The sequence below is a fragment of the Trichoderma camerunense genome, assembly GCF_050948025.1.
Source record: "Trichoderma camerunense strain CBS 138272 chromosome Unknown V8C40scaffold_9, whole genome shotgun sequence".
In the NCBI taxonomy this organism is placed as follows: Eukaryota; Fungi; Ascomycota; class Sordariomycetes; order Hypocreales; family Hypocreaceae; genus Trichoderma; species Trichoderma camerunense.
Genome location: NW_028145361.1, coordinates 799,404 through 816,975, shown reverse-complemented (window position 1 = coordinate 816,975; position 17,572 = coordinate 799,404). Strand labels below are relative to the sequence as shown.

The 17,572-nt window shown below is 51.1% G+C and overlaps 10 protein-coding genes across 10 annotated transcripts; 4 read left to right on the top strand and 6 right to left on the bottom strand.

The window, feature by feature from the left end:
• The first annotated feature begins 4 nt into the window (after positions 1 to 4).
• On the top strand, positions 5 to 1,147 carry V8C40DRAFT_245512 (ER membrane complex subunit EMC3). The gene is made up of 4 exons (XM_083215921.1): positions 5 to 179; positions 249 to 643; positions 698 to 859; positions 925 to 1,147. The coding sequence occupies exons 1-4, from the start codon at positions 133 to 135 to the stop codon at positions 1,098 to 1,100; spliced, it is 780 nt and encodes a 259-aa protein (XP_083073124.1). The 5' UTR covers positions 5 to 132; the 3' UTR covers positions 1,101 to 1,147.
• V8C40DRAFT_245510 (DNA-directed RNA polymerase III subunit RPC25) lies at positions 713 to 2,175 on the bottom strand. The gene is made up of 5 exons (XM_083215920.1): positions 1,985 to 2,175; positions 1,821 to 1,919; positions 1,660 to 1,756; positions 1,456 to 1,606; positions 713 to 1,398 (listed from the first exon to the last, which is right to left on the bottom strand). Exons 1-5 carry the CDS (start codon positions 1,994 to 1,996, stop codon positions 1,176 to 1,178), a joined length of 582 nt encoding a protein of 193 aa, XP_083073123.1. The 5' UTR covers positions 1,997 to 2,175; the 3' UTR covers positions 713 to 1,175.
• Positions 2,176 to 2,371: 196 nt separating this feature from the next.
• Positions 2,372 to 4,818, top strand: V8C40DRAFT_225289 (uncharacterized protein). The gene is made up of 2 exons (XM_083212257.1): positions 2,372 to 3,741; positions 3,808 to 4,818. Exons 1-2 carry the CDS (start codon positions 2,714 to 2,716, stop codon positions 4,676 to 4,678), a joined length of 1,899 nt encoding a protein of 632 aa, XP_083073122.1. The 5' UTR covers positions 2,372 to 2,713; the 3' UTR covers positions 4,679 to 4,818.
• A 435-nt stretch (positions 4,819 to 5,253) lies between these two features.
• Positions 5,254 to 7,512, bottom strand: V8C40DRAFT_245507 (uncharacterized protein). The gene is made up of 2 exons (XM_083215919.1): positions 7,113 to 7,512; positions 5,254 to 7,032 (listed from the first exon to the last, which is right to left on the bottom strand). Exons 1-2 carry the CDS (start codon positions 7,116 to 7,118, stop codon positions 5,995 to 5,997), a joined length of 1,044 nt encoding a protein of 347 aa, XP_083073121.1. The 5' UTR covers positions 7,119 to 7,512; the 3' UTR covers positions 5,254 to 5,994.
• A 244-nt stretch (positions 7,513 to 7,756) lies between these two features.
• V8C40DRAFT_245506 (ribosomal protein P2) lies at positions 7,757 to 8,616 on the top strand. The gene is made up of 3 exons (XM_083215918.1): positions 7,757 to 7,857; positions 8,009 to 8,178; positions 8,250 to 8,616. The coding sequence occupies exons 2-3, from the start codon at positions 8,020 to 8,022 to the stop codon at positions 8,421 to 8,423; spliced, it is 333 nt and encodes a 110-aa protein (XP_083073120.1). The 5' UTR covers positions 7,757 to 7,857; positions 8,009 to 8,019; the 3' UTR covers positions 8,424 to 8,616.
• Positions 8,617 to 9,016: 400 nt separating this feature from the next.
• On the bottom strand, positions 9,017 to 10,462 carry V8C40DRAFT_245505 (uncharacterized protein). Its single transcript, XM_083215917.1, has 3 exons — positions 10,152 to 10,462; positions 9,417 to 10,098; positions 9,017 to 9,344 (listed from the first exon to the last, which is right to left on the bottom strand). Exons 1-3 carry the CDS (start codon positions 10,234 to 10,236, stop codon positions 9,173 to 9,175), a joined length of 939 nt encoding a protein of 312 aa, XP_083073119.1. The 5' UTR covers positions 10,237 to 10,462; the 3' UTR covers positions 9,017 to 9,172.
• On the bottom strand, positions 10,457 to 12,883 carry V8C40DRAFT_245504 (dolichyl-P-Glc:Man(9)GlcNAc(2)-PP-dolichol alpha-1,3-glucosyltransferase). The gene is made up of 2 exons (XM_083215916.1): positions 12,571 to 12,883; positions 10,457 to 12,480 (listed from the first exon to the last, which is right to left on the bottom strand). The coding sequence occupies exons 1-2, from the start codon at positions 12,797 to 12,799 to the stop codon at positions 10,943 to 10,945; spliced, it is 1,767 nt and encodes a 588-aa protein (XP_083073118.1). The 5' UTR covers positions 12,800 to 12,883; the 3' UTR covers positions 10,457 to 10,942.
• Positions 12,884 to 13,046: 163 nt separating this feature from the next.
• Positions 13,047 to 14,727, top strand: V8C40DRAFT_245502 (uncharacterized protein). The gene is made up of 2 exons (XM_083215915.1): positions 13,047 to 14,291; positions 14,342 to 14,727. The coding sequence occupies exons 1-2, from the start codon at positions 13,119 to 13,121 to the stop codon at positions 14,561 to 14,563; spliced, it is 1,395 nt and encodes a 464-aa protein (XP_083073117.1). The 5' UTR covers positions 13,047 to 13,118; the 3' UTR covers positions 14,564 to 14,727.
• V8C40DRAFT_225234 (uncharacterized protein) lies at positions 14,578 to 15,699 on the bottom strand. Its single transcript, XM_083212256.1, has 2 exons — positions 15,507 to 15,699; positions 14,578 to 15,426 (listed from the first exon to the last, which is right to left on the bottom strand). The coding sequence occupies exons 1-2, from the start codon at positions 15,647 to 15,649 to the stop codon at positions 14,811 to 14,813; spliced, it is 759 nt and encodes a 252-aa protein (XP_083073116.1). The 5' UTR covers positions 15,650 to 15,699; the 3' UTR covers positions 14,578 to 14,810.
• Positions 15,700 to 15,973: 274 nt separating this feature from the next.
• Positions 15,974 to 17,477, bottom strand: V8C40DRAFT_245500 (succinate dehydrogenase iron-sulfur protein subunit SDH2). The gene is made up of 2 exons (XM_083215914.1): positions 16,650 to 17,477; positions 15,974 to 16,561 (listed from the first exon to the last, which is right to left on the bottom strand). The coding sequence occupies exons 1-2, from the start codon at positions 17,151 to 17,153 to the stop codon at positions 16,235 to 16,237; spliced, it is 831 nt and encodes a 276-aa protein (XP_083073115.1). The 5' UTR covers positions 17,154 to 17,477; the 3' UTR covers positions 15,974 to 16,234.
• Between the last annotated feature and the right edge of the window lie 95 nt (positions 17,478 to 17,572).

Sequence of the window (17,572 nt, the reverse complement as noted above, 5' to 3'; positions counted from 1 at the left end):
TTCAATGAGCTCATGGATCGCATAATCTCCCCCTCCATCGCAGCATCGTTGCCCACCGCCGAGGCCGCACGACTTTGAATACCGCATCGCATTAGCTCCAAGTGCGGCTGAAAAGCTCAACGATCCTCTATCATGGCGCAATTACCGGCTCAGACCCTGCATAGGGATCCCCAACTCTTGTTCGTGTCCTCAATTATAGCTCCCGCGGGCAGAGGACGAGACAGCTAACATGGCGCTTTCACGCTTAGCTACTGGATCCTGATTCCCATTACCGTTGTCATGGTCCTGACTGGTGTTCTCCGCCACTACGCATCCGTGCTCATGACCACGACCCCAAAGAAGGCCGACATCAAAGCCATCCGTGAGCAGCGTGCTCTCGCCCATGGTGCCTCTCTAAGGACAAACTATCATGTGCTGTCGCGCAAGGCATTTGAGACTCGACGTGATTTCCTGATTGAAGGATTCGAGTCTGGCGCCTACCTCAAGGCACCGAACCAAAAGGGCCAGCCTCCGGCCAACCCCATGTCGGACCCCAACGCCATGGAGGGCATGATGGGCATGATGAAGAACAACATGGCCATGATGATCCCCAACACCTTAATCATGAGCTGGATCAATGCATTCTTCAGCGGATATGCCATCAGTATGTCACCATTGTATTACTTGTTTGTCATTTGCCAGTGCTGACCGCAACGAGTGAAATTGCCATTCCCCATCACTATCAAGTTCAAGAGCATGCTCCAGGCCGGTGTCCTGACCAAAGACATGGACCCGCGGTGGATGTCTAGCATCAGCTGGTACTTTTTGTGTATCTTCGGTCTCCAATTTGTCTATGTGTTCCTCCTTGGAAGTGACAATGGTAAGCATACTAATACCATACATCCTCTATCAAGCATAATAGAATATCTCCTAACACGTCACCAGCTGCAAGCCAAATTGCTCAGCAAATGCAGCAACAACAGATGCCCGTTGGTCCCATGGCCCCTGGTCAGGATCCCCACAAGATGTTCAAGGCCGAGGCCGAAAACTTGGCCGTCATTGAGCATTATTCCGTCCTGGACGGCATCGAGGAGCGACTGCTGGAGAGAATCAAGGTGTAAAATATTGTAGACCCGGCAGTATGGAAATATAATCATTAATACATTGTGCTCTTCAAACGCCTCTAAACAATCCAATCAGGCACCATCCCACCATAGACACACACCAAGACCTTCAGCAGCCATGCTGCCTTTGATCTTATAAGGCGTCTTCGCCGGTGTGTCTTCTGCTTGCGTGGGCCCGGCTGGAGTCTGATCGTGCCACTCTTCGTCAATGACCTGAAAACGGACCATTTCGTGGTTGTCGTAAAACAAGCGCTCTTCATCAAAGTTCCATATCCAAATCTGTTCGCTGTGATTGCTATTCCCGCTGTTAGTTCTTTCCGCCTTTGGTGGTTGAATCCATTGATAGACTCACTACTCAGCACCCTGCGGAAGCTCTTCGTATGGGATAAAAATATCGTCGAAAAAGTCTGTTCTCAGATGAATTCCAGAAGGCGTTGAACTGCGTATCCTGCCAAGCATGACCTCTCCCTTGAAAGGTCTAAACACTATCATACGAAACTCAACTGTCGCCATGTAAGTATGCTGTATCGCCGTGGAGAAGAGCAAGATTGCTTACCATTGACATTTACAAGGCCTGTACCGTGGCCTATCAAGCCTTCAGACGTCCACAAAACATCATATAGAGATATGCACAGTCCAATTTTTTGAACGACCTACGCCGAAGTGGTTAGTCATTGCTGAAGTTCAGGGCCAGATGAAAGAGTGTCATAGACCAACCTTGTTTGCATATTTGGCGTTAATGTTGTCCTCGATTGCCACAATACTGTGCTTCGAGAAGTCTTCTGGGGAGATCTGCACCAGATCGGAGAATTTGGTCTGTGACTCGGTGGGTTAGAAGCAGTGTTCATGAGATGCACTGAATGAGAGCACCAGCGACGTACCAGGATGAACATGATGGGCAAGATTTCAACAGGTTAGCCGCCTCTTCAGCTGTGGTTCATAAGCGTCGATAACAGTAACAAGAAACAACCATCACGGATGAGACGCCGTCATATCAGAGCATGCATCTCTGTGGTCACCAAGAATAAAGTAGCAGCTCACCAGCAGCTGAAGCAGTTGTACATCATCAAATAGCATCCGGCAGTAAAAAGTTAGAAAATCGGCGAAACAATTGCTAAAGCGGAATGCACTAGGCCTGTTCCGGCTAGCTCCCCTTGACTTGACACCACTCGCCGTCTCACCGCTTGCTTATAATAGACTAGTGGACCCTGCCCAACAGCACTTCATTTTCCCAGAAAGTCAGACATCGTGGAACTTTCCGTCTAAACCACCATCTCAGAAGCACCTGCGCGGCATCTGAGGCCCCAACGCTGGCCGTCCCGATTATCTGGCAGTGGCATTGCATCCAGGACAGCGATCCCGCACTATCCGTCTCTTGTTTTGATTTACTTTTTCGTTGTTGTTGTCGAATTCCTCCTCCCGCACCCAACGCTCTCTGTCGAAGCCGAGAAGTCTCGAAGTCCGACGCTCACCGTCTCCTGCCTTGACCCTTTTGCTACAACACCATATAGCAACACCGATACTGCGCCGAATTGGTTGACTAGCTCGCCAAGCAGAAACCAAACTCCCAAAACAACCTCTTGCCGGCAGTGTACATGACTCTGTGAACAATGTCGACATACAACTACGCACCACCTCCCCCTCCGCCCCCTACTTCTGGCGGCGCCAGCTACGGACAGTCGAATTCGCCTCCCTATGGCCAGAATCGCGGCGGCGGATCAGGCAGCCGTCGGGGTGGCCACTACCACGGGGGCCGTGGCGACTATCATAGCTCGCAACCGCGATATGAATACACTGGGCAGCCATACCCTGCCCAACACGCAGTGCCGTATGGGAGCGCCCATCCTCCAGCGAATGGCTATCCAGCTCCTCAGCCGCAGTGGGCTCCAGAGCATGGCCATGCTCCTACACACCACGCCCACCCTCATGCTCCTGTTCCGCTCTCCGCGTCGAATTACCATCCAAACTACGCTCCTCAACCGTATCCCCCGTCTCAGTACCCCCAGCAGACTGCTTATCCAGCCCCTCAACCTTACCCCTATCAAGCCCCCCCTCCTCCCCCGAATCAGCCCCAGTGGAACAGTCAAGGAGCTCCCCAGGCATTCGGGGGTGGTAGCAGAGGTCGTGGAGGCTACGGCGATCGCGGAGGCCACAAGCCGTCTCATGGAGTACCTCCTGTCCGTCACAGCCATGAGTATGATGCGGCACCTCCTCCGATGATTAGCGGTTTCCCTCAGCAGTACCCCCCTGATCCTCGAGTTGCTCATTATCCTCCGCCGCAATATGCTTATGCAGCACCTCCGCCACCTCCCGCCGCCTCTCGCCACCAAGATTCCTCACATAACCAGTACTCTCGTCGAGGGCGTGGTGGGCATAGAGACGGTAGCAACAAGGGGCGAGGCGGTCATCATTCCCATCACCATCATGGAGCCGGTGAAAAGTCACGTCCGCCAAAGCCACCGAGTAGCAGCGTTGATAGTGCTACAAAGCCCGACAAGCCCGAATCTCCCTCGGCTGGCAAGAAGAAGAAGAGAAAGACCAACACCCTGGGCTTGACCCCTGGAGTTGATTCTGAAACGGAAGATGACGAAGGAGAAGAAAAGACACTCACTGAGCTCATTGGTCAAGAAACCCTCAAGTAAGTAACACTCTGACTAATCTTGGTTTACCCTTTATCGTTATTAACCGAATCCCCCTGGTTCAGCATTAGCGATGTTGCGGCTTTCATTGCAGAGCGAAAGAAGAAGTTTCCCACCAGAGCGCGCGTCGAAGCCAAAAAGGCCGCCGAGTTGGCGCAAAAAGAAGAGGACAAGGCTGCCTCTCTGGAGAAGGAGGCTGATAGACTGAGGAAGCAACTGCGCAAAGTCGAGTTTTCCATCAAAAGAAAGCGAGAGCAGGGTGACGAGGGTGACGAGATGCGAGATCCCTCTGATGACTCCTCTGATGATGAGCCAGAAGTCATGTCTAGCCGTACCAAAACGGTGCCTACTCCTCCTCCTTCGGCCAACAAGGCCGATATTACCAGGCACTGCAAATATTACTCTACTGGTGGAACTTGCGGGAAGAAGGGCAAGTGCCGCTTCGTTCATGATCCCCAAGCGAGGGAGGCGGCCATCAAAGAACGCGAGGCCAATAACGGTCGTTTAACCATCCAGCAGAGGTTGATTCTAAATGACAAGGAGCAAGAGGACTTGGCTATCCTCCAGTCTATTCAGTATCTTCGAGAAAAAGGTCTCATGAACACTGCTGGCGCATCAGCGACGAGTCAAGCCAGCGGCGAAGAAAAGCGCACACTCGCAGTCACCTCCACTCCAGCTTCTACATCCACACCTGCTTCAACGTCTGCGCCTGCTTCTGTTTCTGCTTCTACACTGCCACCCTCTACGTCTTCCCTTCCTGCTATCCCTCCGCAGCCTGCCAAGAGGGAGCCACCTCGCAGAAGCAACCCGCCTCCCTCCATCATACCCACCGCTAATAGTATCAGCGGTCAGGGGGTCCGGCACTATCAAGGTTGGCTCCTCAAGCCGTACGGCAGCTCAAGTGGCAAGCAATCACAGAGCGACGATCTTCCTTGATCCCACCGTTTGGGTGTGCATACACACGCATATATATATTTCCTCTCTTTTTTCAAAACGTCGAAACACGTCAATGTTTACTTGAACATTTGAAACCGTGGTCGCACTCTTCTATTCTACCCTGTTGTTTCGGAGTATACATGCTTGCTCGAGAGAAAAAAAAATCATTGGACGGCGTTAACTTCACTATTTCTTCTTCTTTTTGCAAGTGTAACAAAGGGGGGCGTCAATGGCTGTTAGAATGGCGAGCGTCGCCCCAGGCTTGATGCTCTAGGAGACAATGCTTCCCCTCAGCTTGGATATCGATGCACATCATTATCATCACCTGTTCATGCTTTCTGTGGGCTGGTGCACTCTTGACTTACCAACAGCTTTCACAAAATACCTGACTAATGGGGTATCTTGTGGGTGTGGCGAGGAGCAAGAAGTCATCTGCCTTCACGACTAATGATGTTTCTTACAATTGACTGTTTATAGGATCCAGATTGACCTGGCCGAAAGAAAAAAAAACGTAACCGTACAAGGGTTGATATTATTACTGCATACCTAGGAGGTGGAACAAGAAAAAAAAAGACGACTTTATTAGAATTGTGGTGTTATATACTTTCTCTTTTTTTATTGTTCCTCGGATGTAGTTGGCGAATGGGAATTTGTTACATAGGCTTCATACTAGGTTACGGTAGTCAATAAGACTTGTTTTGTTCTGCTTGGATTGGTATATATCAAAGCATCATTTGACAATTATAAACTGCGTTGACTTTCCCTGTCAAAAAAAAAGAACTAGCTATCCTCCTCACATATTGTCCGAACCAGGACACTTAGGGGAGTCAGTTTCCTATATCTACGCCATACAATGCAAATTCCAACCCTTTAAACACCGCTGACTGAAAATAAAAAACCAAAGCGAAACAAAAAGACGAGGCGGGAAAAGAAAAAGCAAATATGAACAAAAGCAAAAGCGAAAAAACAGACTGGGAAAGCCAGAAGTCTGGGGGGGAGTAGCGCAGACTTTTGAAAATAAAAACTCCGTCGCTAATGACCTGAAACGGTAGACACACGGTAACCACTTCTGCTGCAACGCTCACTTTCTTTCCTCATGCTTTCTTTCTTCTTCTCTTCCTCCATGCTGCCAAACTCAACCCCCTACTAAATCACTTCCCCAAGTCTGCAATGAAGCGATCCGTTTTCAAGAATTACCTGAATTACCCAATGTCCAGAAGAGTGAAGAGTCGTGAGAGAAAAAAACGATTTGCAAGTTGAGCATCTTCCAAAGGCATGGCACAGCTAAAGGGGTGAAACTTTCACGTCCCCTTCCTTTAGCGTCGATTAGCCCGCAAGGATTCGAGTGCTTTACGCTTCCTCTCTTCCTTTGCCATCTTTAGCGATTTCTCAAGTCGTTCCTCCTGCAAATCTTCGCGGCGAGCAATCTGCTCCGCCATTCGTTCTTCGTCATCAATATCGTCCATGCCAGCTTCCATGTCGGATGAACCATCAGACGCATAACCATAGCGTTGACCGTCGTCTTCTTCGTCGTCATAATCGATGAAGTCGTCCATGTCCTCGTCGTAGTCATCTTCGTATTTTCGCCTGGATGTGCCGGATCTGGGAGGAGGGGCATTAAGCAGGGCACCCCCACGTGGAGCGCTGCCTTTCTTCGATACAGCGCCCGGCTTGGGTCGGGCTGTTCCGGTATAACCGGTGGTTGCCACTGCAGCTTTCTTCACTTTCTTTTCCGGCTCCTCGGGCGCTTTTCTTGAAGATGTCATGCCCTTAGCTGTGGGTCGAGACGCCGCACCGTTCCGGTCAGCTTTTGATGAAGCATTCCCGTTGATACCATTGCGTTGTACCGGCTTTGATGATCCTTTGTAGCCAGGAGGCTGCCTCTTGCCCTGAGCGCCCGACGGTGCACCCTTCACATCGCCCCTCTCTTTCTCCCTCTTGATGGCTCCTTTCTCAACCTTTTTATGTTGAATTTTGCCGACTTGACCCATCACGGCCTGTGCCCGTTGGGCTCGGGCAAGGATTTCGGCATAGGAGCCCTTCTTCGGGGGAGCTTTGGGCTTGCCCGAGTCGACTGGGGGCGGGGGTGGTTTGCTAGCAACAACTGGCTTCGCTGGCCGACTAGCAATATTGACCGTCTTCGAAGGGATCGGAGTCGGTCTCGGTAAAGTGGCGGTCAGGGGTCGCTGGGGCACTTTTGCCGGCTCTGCGAAGAGACGCGGTGTCTTGGAGTCATTCCTGGGAAGATCATCATCTGCTTTGCGTTTGATAGAAACGCTAGGAATTCGCTGAATAGCAGGCGCAGGGCTGTCCGAGGACTTTCCACCGCTGATTTGGGCCAAAAGATCCCCGATCTGGTAATCCGTATTAGCTACTGCTGTTGCTGATGCCCAAGCTTGGCTGGGAAGAGAATGGGGGGAAAGCGGCGACTTACCGGCATCGTGTCTGTCGTGAGACCTGTGCTTGCTTCGAAATCGTGAAATGCTCCAGAGAAATCTTTCACGTAGCCCTCTTGAGTTGATTACACGCCGTGCTTCATGGATGAAGTTGCTCCTCCGCTCATCTAGCGAAAGAGGAAGCGAATCGGCGCCGAAGCACGCTCCCCTCACGCAAAGAAACAAAAGGCCCTTGAAAGGGTGCTTATCGAACGGTCGTGCGCGCGCTTCGAGAGGATCGGAGGCAGATTCTGGGAGAAAATGTGTGAGAGAGATGGATAAGATATGCAAGCTCCTATCAGCAGAGACAAGAGAGATAGAGATGATGTTTTTTCTTTCAGCAAGTTGGCATGGCACGTCCAGAGAAAAAGCGTAAGGTGAGAGGCTGGCCAACGCACCTTTTGCCGGTAGAGCTACGGATGGAAAATAATTAGCGCCACACTGCCGGGGACGAGGTCGAGATGCACGTGACTCATCTGTGGCGGTGCGATAAGGATTGTGATAAGGATCATGATAAGAAATTGGGGCTGAACTCCACGCCCTAAAGCGGATCGCCCTTTCGCCTAGCTGTGAATTTTAGCGCCCACAGATGTAAAATGCCCTGCAACTTCTAGAGCGGGAACTTTTTTTCTACTTTTGTTCCGACAACTAGCCATCAAACCACCAGAACTCGAAGGTCTCAGTCTCCGCCCAACTTGCGGTTAAAGTGATTGATTTCTCGTGTTCCTCTTGAACCTCCAAAACGTGAGTGCCTCTCTCATCTCTCCCTTTGTGGAAGCTGCAGCAATTCGATCAACTCGAAATCAGACATTGCCGTCTGTTTCATCGACCTGCTGCATCCCGCCGTGTGGAAAAATCACAGACCAAGATTCCTAACAAAATCTTCTTTCTACAGCAACTTTCAAAATGAAGCACCTCGCAGCTTACCTTCTTCTCAACCTCGGCGGCAACGCCTCCCCCTCTGCTGAGGACATCAAGACCGTCCTCAGCTCCGTCGGCATTGAGGCCGAGGATGAGCGTCTCGAGAAGCTCATCTCTGAGCTCTCTGGCAAGGACGTCAACGAGGTATGGACATCTTCTGAGTGAAAACTTTTTCTTTCCCAGGCAGTGCGACTAACATTCTTTCTCTTTTCCAGCTGATCGCCGCTGGCTCTGAGAAGCTCGCTTCCGTTCCCTCTGGCGGTGCTGGTGCTGCTGCTGCTGGTGGCGCCGCCGCCGGTGGTGCTGCCGCCGCTGAGGAGAAGGCCGAGGAGAAGGAGGAGGAGAAGGAGGAGTCCGACGAGGATATGGGCTTCGGTCTCTTCGACTAAGCGATCTATTTCTAAAGATCTGCAAAGTTACGACCCTCTACGAATTTCGGAAAAGTTACGAGCATGTTGTGCGGTTAATCTAGCATGGCTCTGGTGTCGTGGGAGGATTGACTGCTCATGGCTGGCATGGCGGCCTTAATCAGCTGACATAGAAAGTCCAATCGTGAAATTGACGACTTGCCGTTTTTCGAATACTTGTTTCTCCCGTCTTGAATTGTGTGATGTTGGTGTTGACGTGACTAGACCGGAGCTGAGAAGTTGGGGATAATGACGTTTCATGCGACCTCCATGTGAATTTTGCCAATTGCTACGAACTAAGAGAATCTGGATTTCTATACCTAAAACTTAAAAGGTAACTGGTCCAAAGTCTCATAATGTATCTTGGTATTTTGATTCCAACTAATGCAGCGTCCAATGCCCAGGAGGTTAGCTACCCTGCACCAAGGGGGTTACCAAGGGGGGCAACAGCAATAGAGCAATCAACTACGTGATGGTGATAGGAGATGGCATATACATAGTTTGATATAGTGGTTCAACAGAAGTAAATAATTGCAACATACCAAGCAATGGGTGAACATAATGGTAAAAAAGTGGTTTAAATGAAGTAAACTAGGCTGTAGTTCCATCTAAATAATAATCGTGCCCAAGCAGCAAGCTCGCTCCCAAATCCATATAACAAGCATGCCGGATTTACCAACAATAAATGCAAATTAACATTAATCATGACTTCTGAACCTTTCAAGCTGCATTCATGGGTCTCGTTTTTCTGGTCGATACGTAGACTCAGACGGAGCCCACGAAAACACGGCCCTTCTCCCATTTGTTTCTCTCTCCACCTCCTCATATGACGTTGGTAAAGCCGAAGGGCCCTCGTCAATAGACGTAGATAATTCAGCAGGCTGTCGAGATGTAGATGGAGGGCTAATTTGCATATATGTCAGTTACAGCTACAAAATGAAAAACAATCCTTGCAATGGTGGGGAGAACACTTACTGATGCGATACCGTACTGCTCTCACCCAACTCCCTCGCTCCAGGTACTATCGGAGGAGGATGAGAATGATACGGCCTTGTTTCTGGCGCCGAAAGCTCCCCTATAAATTCGTTTGTGGCATCAAGTTCAACCGGTGACGTCTCTCTCTGGACATCGTCCCTCAGGTTTTCTAAAGTCGTCTCTCCCTCAACATCGACCCTCAGGCTCTCCAGCGGCCCAGCCTGTTTCTTCCCATTGCAGCAATCGCAGCAACTAGAGCAAATAGACAAAATGGAGCGATCTTCCACACGTTGATGGAACATGAAGTAAAACACGAGCCCGATGACCAGAGGGACACCTCCAACGCAGATCCCTATGAGTGCGCCCGTTGACAGGGGTTTGGAAGATGGTGGTAGGGAGGTATCTGATTGTTTGAGAGCCGGAGCTGCTGAAGATGTAGAAGTCGCCGTGACTGTCATAGATGAAGGCGAATCGGTAGTTGTTTCTCGCGGTATAGTATGAGTTATGAACGTTGGAAGCCCTGGAGCAGACGAGGATTCCTCGTTTGCCGGTTCGGGCTTAGGTATGAATCCCGGTAGAGGGGCATAGGCAGCAGGATGAGGAAGATGCAGAGCATGATGAGACGACGGCGTGGGAGAAAAGGAAGGTATTTCAGAAAATGATGTTGATGCCTCGGTAGACCCTGTAAATCTTAGTTATTACGCTCGCCCAACTCTATTCATCGTGAGCACATACCAGTAGGCGTTACCGTTCCGTCGCCCAAGGTCCTTCCGCTGAACACTGCCGCCACAAACAGCAGCTTTCGAAGATACCGCATCATGCCACAGAGATAAGTTTCTCTTCTCGTCAAAATCACCGCATGATGTTGTTCATAAGTATAATGCAAAGCATAACTGGTAGAAAGGGTAAAAGCATAAGATGGGAACGCAAAGGTCTTGTAGCTTTGTCTCTAATATCAGATATGAAAGACAAACAGCCATTGCATTGCCGGATCTAGCCACATCTGAACAAGGTATCAAAGGAAACGGCACTTGGGGACACGGAATGCAAAGGCCAGTATACGACCTTGCGTAAAGCTGGCAAGAGGGCTGTGAGGAGAGAGAGAAAGAGCCGCATTTGGACGTGAGAGGAGTGTTGTTAGTTTGTAGGGGACTCTGTAAATAGAATGGCACGAATACTTTGCCGTCGAATTTGATGATTAACGAATCGTCTATGGAGGATCTATTCTGGGTGTTGAGGCTTTCATCGACCAACGCTTTGATCTTTGGTCCCTCTCTTCTAATGGAGTCTGTTGCTTCCACCAATACCTAACCACTGCTGCCTGTGTGTTGCCGGAGTTGAACGTGGCATAAAAGCCAGCATGCATATTCTATTTCTAGTGGCGAACTTCTTTTATGCACACCGCATCTCTGACTAGGCAGCTGCTCTAGACCAACGTCATCTGAAGTCGACGGGATGTGTAGAGCTTATGAGGGGGTCGGCTTGCTTCATCTCCAACTATCACGGCACACGCCTATAACCATCTTCTACTGCGTCTTCGCTTTAGTCTTTGGAGTGCTTGCCAAAAATTCCGTCTCTCGCAAAAGCCTCCAGAGGCACCACAGGTAGCAGATGGAGAAGCCCGCCGCACCTACACCGACGTTGGCGACAACCCACAAATCAGGTTTGCCGGGTGGCGGCACGACAAAGGCCTCGACAACGTGCCACGCCGCCATGGTTACATAGAAAGTGCTTTGTAACAGAGCCGTGCCCCATTGGACGAGCTTGGACTGTCCTTCTTGGAAAGGCGCGTTCCAGGAAGCTGGGGGCAGGCCCAGGAGGTACGCCCAAAGCAGGGTGAGGGCTGCATACGGCACTCTGAGATCGACCCGATGCAACAAAGGAAACATTGTCCAAGCGCCCAGGATGTTGGCAAAGCCTACCCAAGCACGGACCTCGCCGCTCATACCTTGTTTACCGGCCAGGAGCAACGTCATAGGCATCAGCGGAAGAAGGACGCTCTTCTCGTGGACCTGCCAGCTGAAGAGGAAAAAGCCCCATGCAGTGGCCGCAAAGGCAACCGGAAGCGCTGACTTGCGTGGGCGTAAGAATAGGATGAGGTTAGGAGGGATGATGGACAGAAGAGTTGCCCCCAGAGCAGCCTTCTGGAGAAGCTCGACGGGGTAGTTGCGCAACTTGATAACAGTGTTGAGCGCACACCAGAAGTTTGCGACCTTGTCTTCAAAGAGACCGCGAGAAAAGGGGAATACTCGATGGACCATTTGCACAAGCTGCTCAACAATGGGATAGTAAAAGTTCTGGGGGTCAATGTAATTGGTGATGAAGGAGAAAATGGGGAGCGGTGCCGTAGCTCCATTGAGCTCGGGCCTTGCGTCAATCCCACGGTGCTTGTCGTAGAGCACGCCGAGTGCCAGAGGCAGAACAAGAACACCGAAAGAGACAGCGGTAACCAATGCAATGCCAAACAACCTGCTAGGATTGATGCCCGTGGTGATGCATCTTCCGAGTAGGTAGGAGAAGACGCTAAAGGCATAGTAGAGAGCCATTTGCTTGAATCCCAGGGCAGCAACAAAGAAGACGGCCGCCCACTTGTATCGCTCAGCGAGCATGCTCGACATGCTGGCTACGACAAATCCGAGCATGACAGTGTTGTACTGAAAATGCACATGGTCGATGAGAATCACCGAAGGCTGCATGAGAATGGCCACAAGGGCCAGGTTGCTCGTCCAAGTATTCACACCATTGAGTCTGCTGAACCGTCGCACGAAGACTGTAGCGGCGGGGACAAAAATCAGATATTCGGACGCAATGACTGTTGCTCTCATGAAAATCTTCAGCATTGGGTCGTGGGAGCCGCGCGACGACATGAGGGCGAACCACTCCGGATTGATGAGGGAGCCAATCTTGCCCAGCACCCAGCTATGATATGCCGTGAGAGGAGGATAGTCCAGCCCCCACCACTCCAGGTCGTGAAAGTACCACTGAGAGATGGGAAGATTCGCGGTGATTTCCATCCAGTGGCGCTGAGCTTCGTAATCGCCAAACAGGGGCGGTCGTTGGAATCCTGTATTCGCGACGCAGCATCGTCTGTTGTCAGTCCCAGATCACTTAAAACACCAAAATACCAAAAGCAACAAGTCCAATTGGTTCTCACCAGAGTACCCCCAAAGCCCAGCCGCCCATCGAAACAGCCCAACAACCATCAGGACCAGCGGCAGCACCTCCCACTGCGACAGCGACGTGCGCGCCGGCCACATGAAGGCGGCCAAGGGAAAGGCCGGGGTGCGCACGAGGGCTTCGAACTTGCGCGGCTTGTCGGCTTCATTTTCGGGCTTGTTGGCTTTGCGCCGGGGCTTGTGCGGCGAAGGACTTGGGGCGGGCATTTTTTTGGTCACCGCATGAGGAGGAGGATTTTGGCGGGTGATGCGAGTTGCAAAAGGTGAAGTTGAAGGTCGAGTTGAAGTGACACTTGGAGCTTTTGGCAGCATCTCCAGATTGGGGAATTTCAGTGGAGCTCCAATATCATATCGACCACAGTGTGAAAATAAGCCATTAAATGCACTGTATGGTGATGCTTGGTGTAAATGCCAAGGCGCTGGGGCAATCAATGTCTCTTTTCTGCAACCATCTCCCAATTCCAGCTCGCAAAAGACATTGAACACGAATACCAGTACCCGCAACAGAACAGTCTCGTCTCTGATAATGCCATTTCCATTCGTACTACCGACCACCTCGGCCTTTTCCTTCTCCTCGTCCGTTAGCTGTGACTCTCACCCATCGCTGCCCCTCAGCGCGAGCACATATCGCGGGGTTGTCAGAGACGCGCTCAAGAAGCACAAGAGACTTCCTCCCTCGTCTCAAACTGCAAATCTGAGCACCGTCATCTCTAGTTTAGAGAGCTATCTCCCATATCTCATCGCCATTGATGCCGGCTTAAGTAATCAGCCTGTTAGCAATGAGACGGTCAACACAGTGTTGGAGTCGACTCCCTCCATCTCATGGAGACCAACGCTTTCTGGCGACCTTGTGCCTGGGCGTGAACGTCCCCGGGTGAACATTAACTCGTTGGAATATGAGATTTATTTTACGCTATCTACTTTGGGCTTCTCTCATGTGCTCATGGCAAGGGCCGCTCTGCAGCCTCTCTATTCCACAACTCAGGATTTCCAGGGGACACAAGAGCGAACAACTATCATGACAACGGCCACGAAATACCTGCTAGAGGCCGCTTCCATATACGACTATGCCGCCACAAGAAGTGAGCAGGTAATTGGCAATCCGCCTTGCGTCGATGTTTCGCCTGCCACGCTCCGTGCTCTCGCATCTCTCTGCCACGCTGAGGCAACACTGTTAGCTGTGTTAAAGGACGACCCTTACCCAGCAGCTGTGGCACAGGACAGGAATAAAAACGACAAGGAATGGATGTTCAAAGCTCCCGACATCCCCAAAGTTCGAGCCCATCTCTACGCTCGTTTATGTCTCGCCGCATCTGAGCATGCTGCCAAAGCCTCGGCACTATGCCAATCAGCAAGGGCAGGACCAAGTGGCGTTAGCTCTGGATTCTTGCGATACTTGGAAGACTTCCGGCGGACCAGCCGAGCAAAAGCTTGTCGATTCTTTGGAATCGATGCCGAGCTGGGTGGCGAGACGGCAGAAGGGATTGCCTGGGCACGTGCTGGTTTACACGAACTTGGCATCGAGGTCAAGGATGCAAAAAAGGGTCTGAGCTTGAGCCGTACGATGAAAGGATTTCATGAGAAGAGAGAAGATCGTCGAGTGGACAAAGAAACTACCTGGGGAGCTGATGCTGGCAAACTGGAAGAGACACGGATTCTCGAGCTGCTAGACGCAAAATGGAGCAAGATTAATGATACGGTAAGCATTGTGACGCCTTTGTATTTTCACACAGCTAACTGGTCATGTAGATGAACACACGGCCAATTCCGGCCATAAACGCTTTAATAAACAAGATGCCCTCGGGCCGTGAGATTCACACCATCAAACCCTATCAGGTCCCTACTTTAGATCGAGATGTGCTGGAGGCCATGCGAGCGCCCCCAGAACAGGGCGAAAATGTTGGTGGAGAGTTTAGTTCCGATGACGAAACTCTAGTCGAAGGTTCTACGACAAGGAGCTCATATTATTAAAGGGAGATATTGGGTACATGTATTTATGGGCATTAGCATATGGGTTTCATGGAGCATTGTATATCACAAAAATAGGCCCCGGTAATCGTCAATAGGTGTTCAACTGCGTATATTTGTTCTTTTTCTTTTTTACTGTAGGTATCTAAGGGAAGGTGTGTTCAAGCCATTTCAAAACCGCATCTCCTCCCGTCCTGTGCCAACGAGAATGTGTAAAAGAATATGCCAGATCAACAATTTTATAATTCCATCAGTCCCACCACCATGAATCCTCGTCCCCGTCGGGAATCCAGGGAAGTGGGTTCTCTGGCGACGAGCCTATTTCCATTGACACATCTGCCAAGTCTGTCGCTTCTGACCCTTCTGCCCCCTCTGCCGCTGGAATTGGATCCTCTGCTATTGGTGACTCTGAGTCTGGAGTTTCTTCGTCTTCTGGATCTTCCGAGTCTTCTGGATCTTCCGAGTCTTCTGGAGTTTCCGAGTCTGGAGTCTCCGAGTCTGGAGTCTGCGAGGCTGGAGTGACTGAACTCGGGTTCTCACCGGTTGTCGTCGCTGGGACTGGGCTCACCACGATGACTGGAGTCGGTGAGGTTGGAGTGCCTGATGAGGCTGGAGTGACTGAAGTCGAATTCTCCGAGCCTGGAGTGACTGTGAATGGATTCTCGCTAGTTGGCGTCGCTGGTACTGGGCTCACCACGACTGGAGTGACTGACGTCGAATTGTCCACGGCCGGAGTAATAAAAATCGGATTCTCACCAGTCGTTGTCGCTGGTACTGGGCCCACAACGACTGGACTCTGTGAAGTTGAATTCACCACGTCACAAGGAAGAGGCGTAGGAGCTGGGTCGACACAAGGATCGTAGCAACTATCACAGTCTCACACGTTAGCACAACAAAACAGATCAAACGAAGTAATAAGAATGAAGAAGAAAAAGGAATACAGTACCCTCCATATGGTACGCCGCAATCGCTAATCGCGTCTATACAGATAATTGGACAGAATGTGCCCGGCGGCTTGATTGGTTTGATTGGCTTGGCCATCGCCAGGCCAGCTAGGGCTACGGCAAACACCATTCGTCTCACAGCCATGGTGAAAGAAATCTCTTCAAGAGTGGAAAAGGAAAAAGAGAAAAAAGAAAAGACTAATAAGAAATACGTCCAAGGGGTGAAGACAGGTAGATAAAAAGACCTGCAAGATATCTCCTCTTCACACAACAAACCGTGTCAAGTCGTGCTCTTGCCTGCCACAAATCCTGCTCCCATGGCCGGGATAAAGACAGCTTTTGTGCATCAAAAAAATCCTGTGGCGAAACGGGACGGACCGATTTTCGCAAGGGAGAGGGTGGTTGGGATGGTGGCAAGTGACTGAGAGGTATGCTGGTGTGGTCAGTCCAGACTGACCGAGGAATGTGTATAGACTATGGCATTTGGCCACCAACCCCTCACCGAAAGACATAATGCTAAACATAGTAAAAATTGTGAGAGTACAATGAACTGGTTATGTAAAATAAAAGATATTTTTACTCTTCTCCCTAGTCGAACATCGATGAATAGTACTAGGTAGTTTCATCGGTGATTAATACATACACAGCGGCAATAAACTCCTCAAGATATCCGCCCAATTTTAGTTTCCCTCCCATTTCTCTCGCCCCAATGACATTCCAACTCTGCTCCTTAAGATCCAAGAGACATCTGCTTCTTGATCTCGGCAATGGCCTTGCCGGGGTTCAGGCCCTTGGGGCAGGCGCGTGTGCAGTTGAGGATGGTGTGGCAACGGTACAAGCTCATGGAGTTCTCGAGCTTGGACTTACGGGCCTCCGTGCGCTCGTCTCGGGAGTCAATCAGCCATCGGTAGGACTGCAGCAGGATGGCGGGGCCGAGGTACTCTTCGGAATTCCACCAGTAAGAGGGGCACGAGGTTGAGCAGCAGGCGCACAGAATGCACTCGTAGAGACCGTCCAGCTTCTTTCGGTCCGCCTTGCTCTGGCGGTACTCCTTGCCCTATAATTCTCCCAGTTAGCAAATCTTGCTCAAGTTGCATGCAATTTCATGTCATGTCAGGTCAGGTCAGGTCGGGATAGTAGCGTACATCTTCAGCAGGGGTATCGCGCTGCAGGTAGGGCTGAATGGACTTGTATTGCTTGTAAAAGTGCGTCAAGTCAGGAACCAGGTCCTTGACGACGTAGGTGTGCGGCAGGGGGTAGATCTTGACATCGGACGAGGACTCGGCGGGGATTCGGCACAAGCAGGCCAGGGTGTTCTGGCCGTTGATGTTCATGGCACAGCTGCCGCAGATGCCCTCTCGGCAACTCCTTCGGAAGGTCAGGGACGGGTCCTGCTCGTTCTTGATCTTGATCAGGGCGTCCAGGATCATGGGGCCCGTCTTGTTGAGGTCAATGGAGTAGGTCTGAAGCTTGGGCTTCTCGGTCGGGGTATCGGGATTCCATCGGTAGATCTGGAACGACTTGATCTTGGGCTGCTGCTCAGTGGTCTCGCTGACCGACGCCATGGACCGCGAGAAGACGGCGCTGGGACGGAAAGCTGCCCTGGTAGAGGAGCTGAGGACTCGCGTCGAGGAGCGAAGAGCGGCCATGGTTGCTGTTGTCTCGTGTTCCGAGTTGAGTTTCGATGCTTTTTCGGGTTCGGGATAGCTTTTTTCGGATCCGGCTCAGCCCCGCGTCTTGAAGCTGGTCTGCAGTGGTTCACAGGCAAGGGATCGGATTTGAAGCAGGTTGATTGATTCGAGCCAAGGCAATCGTACCCTTTGGTTCCTCCTGGCAGCCGCTCAATTGCTAAAGACTCTCGGTGGCGGCGTTTGGTCTCGTCGTCATGGAAGAAGCTGGGAAGATGGAAGTGGCTCTTCCTCGGCTATGAGACCTCGAGAATAGGCCACAAGCCAGCCAATCACAGCCGTTTCATTGACAATTCGGCTAAGCAGGAGAAAGTCGGGATTGCCAGGCGGCAGCTCGTGACAGCCGGCTAAAGCCCGGGCCAAGGAGCTGCAGACCCTTG

Bases quoted from the DNA above. Each gene is read 5' to 3' on its own strand.
- V8C40DRAFT_245506 (XM_083215918.1), top strand. From the start codon at position 8,020: ATGAAGCACCTCGCAGCTTACCTTCTTCTCAACCTCGGCGGCAACGCC. The intron at 8,179-8,249 runs GTATGGACATCT...TCTCTTTTCCAG, and splicing joins CTGGCAAGGACGTCAACGAG to CTGATCGCCGCTGGCTCTGA.
- V8C40DRAFT_245502 (XM_083215915.1), top strand. From the start codon at position 13,119: ATGCCATTTCCATTCGTACTACCGACCACCTCGGCCTTTTCCTTCTCC. The intron at 14,292-14,341 runs GTAAGCATTGTG...CTGGTCATGTAG, and splicing joins GGAGCAAGATTAATGATACG to ATGAACACACGGCCAATTCC.
- V8C40DRAFT_225289 (XM_083212257.1), top strand. From the start codon at position 2,714: ATGTCGACATACAACTACGCACCACCTCCCCCTCCGCCCCCTACTTCT. The intron at 3,742-3,807 runs GTAAGTAACACT...CCCCTGGTTCAG, and splicing joins ATTGGTCAAGAAACCCTCAA to CATTAGCGATGTTGCGGCTT.
- V8C40DRAFT_245505 (XM_083215917.1), bottom strand. From the start codon at position 10,236: ATGATGCGGTATCTTCGAAAGCTGCTGTTTGTGGCGGCAGTGTTCAGC. The intron at 10,099-10,151 runs GTATGTGCTCAC...TAAGATTTACAG, and splicing joins CGGAACGGTAACGCCTACTG to GGTCTACCGAGGCATCAACA. The intron at 9,345-9,416 runs GTAAGTGTTCTC...TATGCAAATTAG, and splicing joins AGCAGTACGGTATCGCATCA to CCCTCCATCTACATCTCGAC.
- V8C40DRAFT_245500 (XM_083215914.1), bottom strand. From the start codon at position 17,153: ATGGCCGCTCTTCGCTCCTCGACGCGAGTCCTCAGCTCCTCTACCAGG. The intron at 16,562-16,649 runs GTACGCTACTAT...GGAGAATTATAG, and splicing joins GCGATACCCCTGCTGAAGAT to GGCAAGGAGTACCGCCAGAG.
- V8C40DRAFT_245510 (XM_083215920.1), bottom strand. The intron at 1,757-1,820 runs GTTGGTCTATGA...ACTTCGGCGTAG, and splicing joins ACGCCAAATATGCAAACAAG to GTCGTTCAAAAAATTGGACT. The intron at 1,607-1,659 runs GTAAGCAATCTT...ACATGGCGACAG, and splicing joins AGGCCTTGTAAATGTCAATG to TTGAGTTTCGTATGATAGTG.
- V8C40DRAFT_245504 (XM_083215916.1), bottom strand. From the start codon at position 12,799: ATGCCCGCCCCAAGTCCTTCGCCGCACAAGCCCCGGCGCAAAGCCAAC. The intron at 12,481-12,570 runs GTGAGAACCAAT...TCGCGAATACAG, and splicing joins TGGGCTTTGGGGGTACTCTG to GATTCCAACGACCGCCCCTG.
- V8C40DRAFT_225234 (XM_083212256.1), bottom strand. From the start codon at position 15,649: ATGGCTGTGAGACGAATGGTGTTTGCCGTAGCCCTAGCTGGCCTGGCG. The intron at 15,427-15,506 runs GTACTGTATTCC...AGACTGTGATAG, and splicing joins TGCGGCGTACCATATGGAGG to TTGCTACGATCCTTGTGTCG.
- V8C40DRAFT_245512 (XM_083215921.1), top strand. From the start codon at position 133: ATGGCGCAATTACCGGCTCAGACCCTGCATAGGGATCCCCAACTCTT. The intron at 180-248 runs GTTCGTGTCCTC...TTTCACGCTTAG, and splicing joins CATAGGGATCCCCAACTCTT to CTACTGGATCCTGATTCCCA. The intron at 644-697 runs GTATGTCACCAT...GACCGCAACGAG, and splicing joins CTTCAGCGGATATGCCATCA to TGAAATTGCCATTCCCCATC.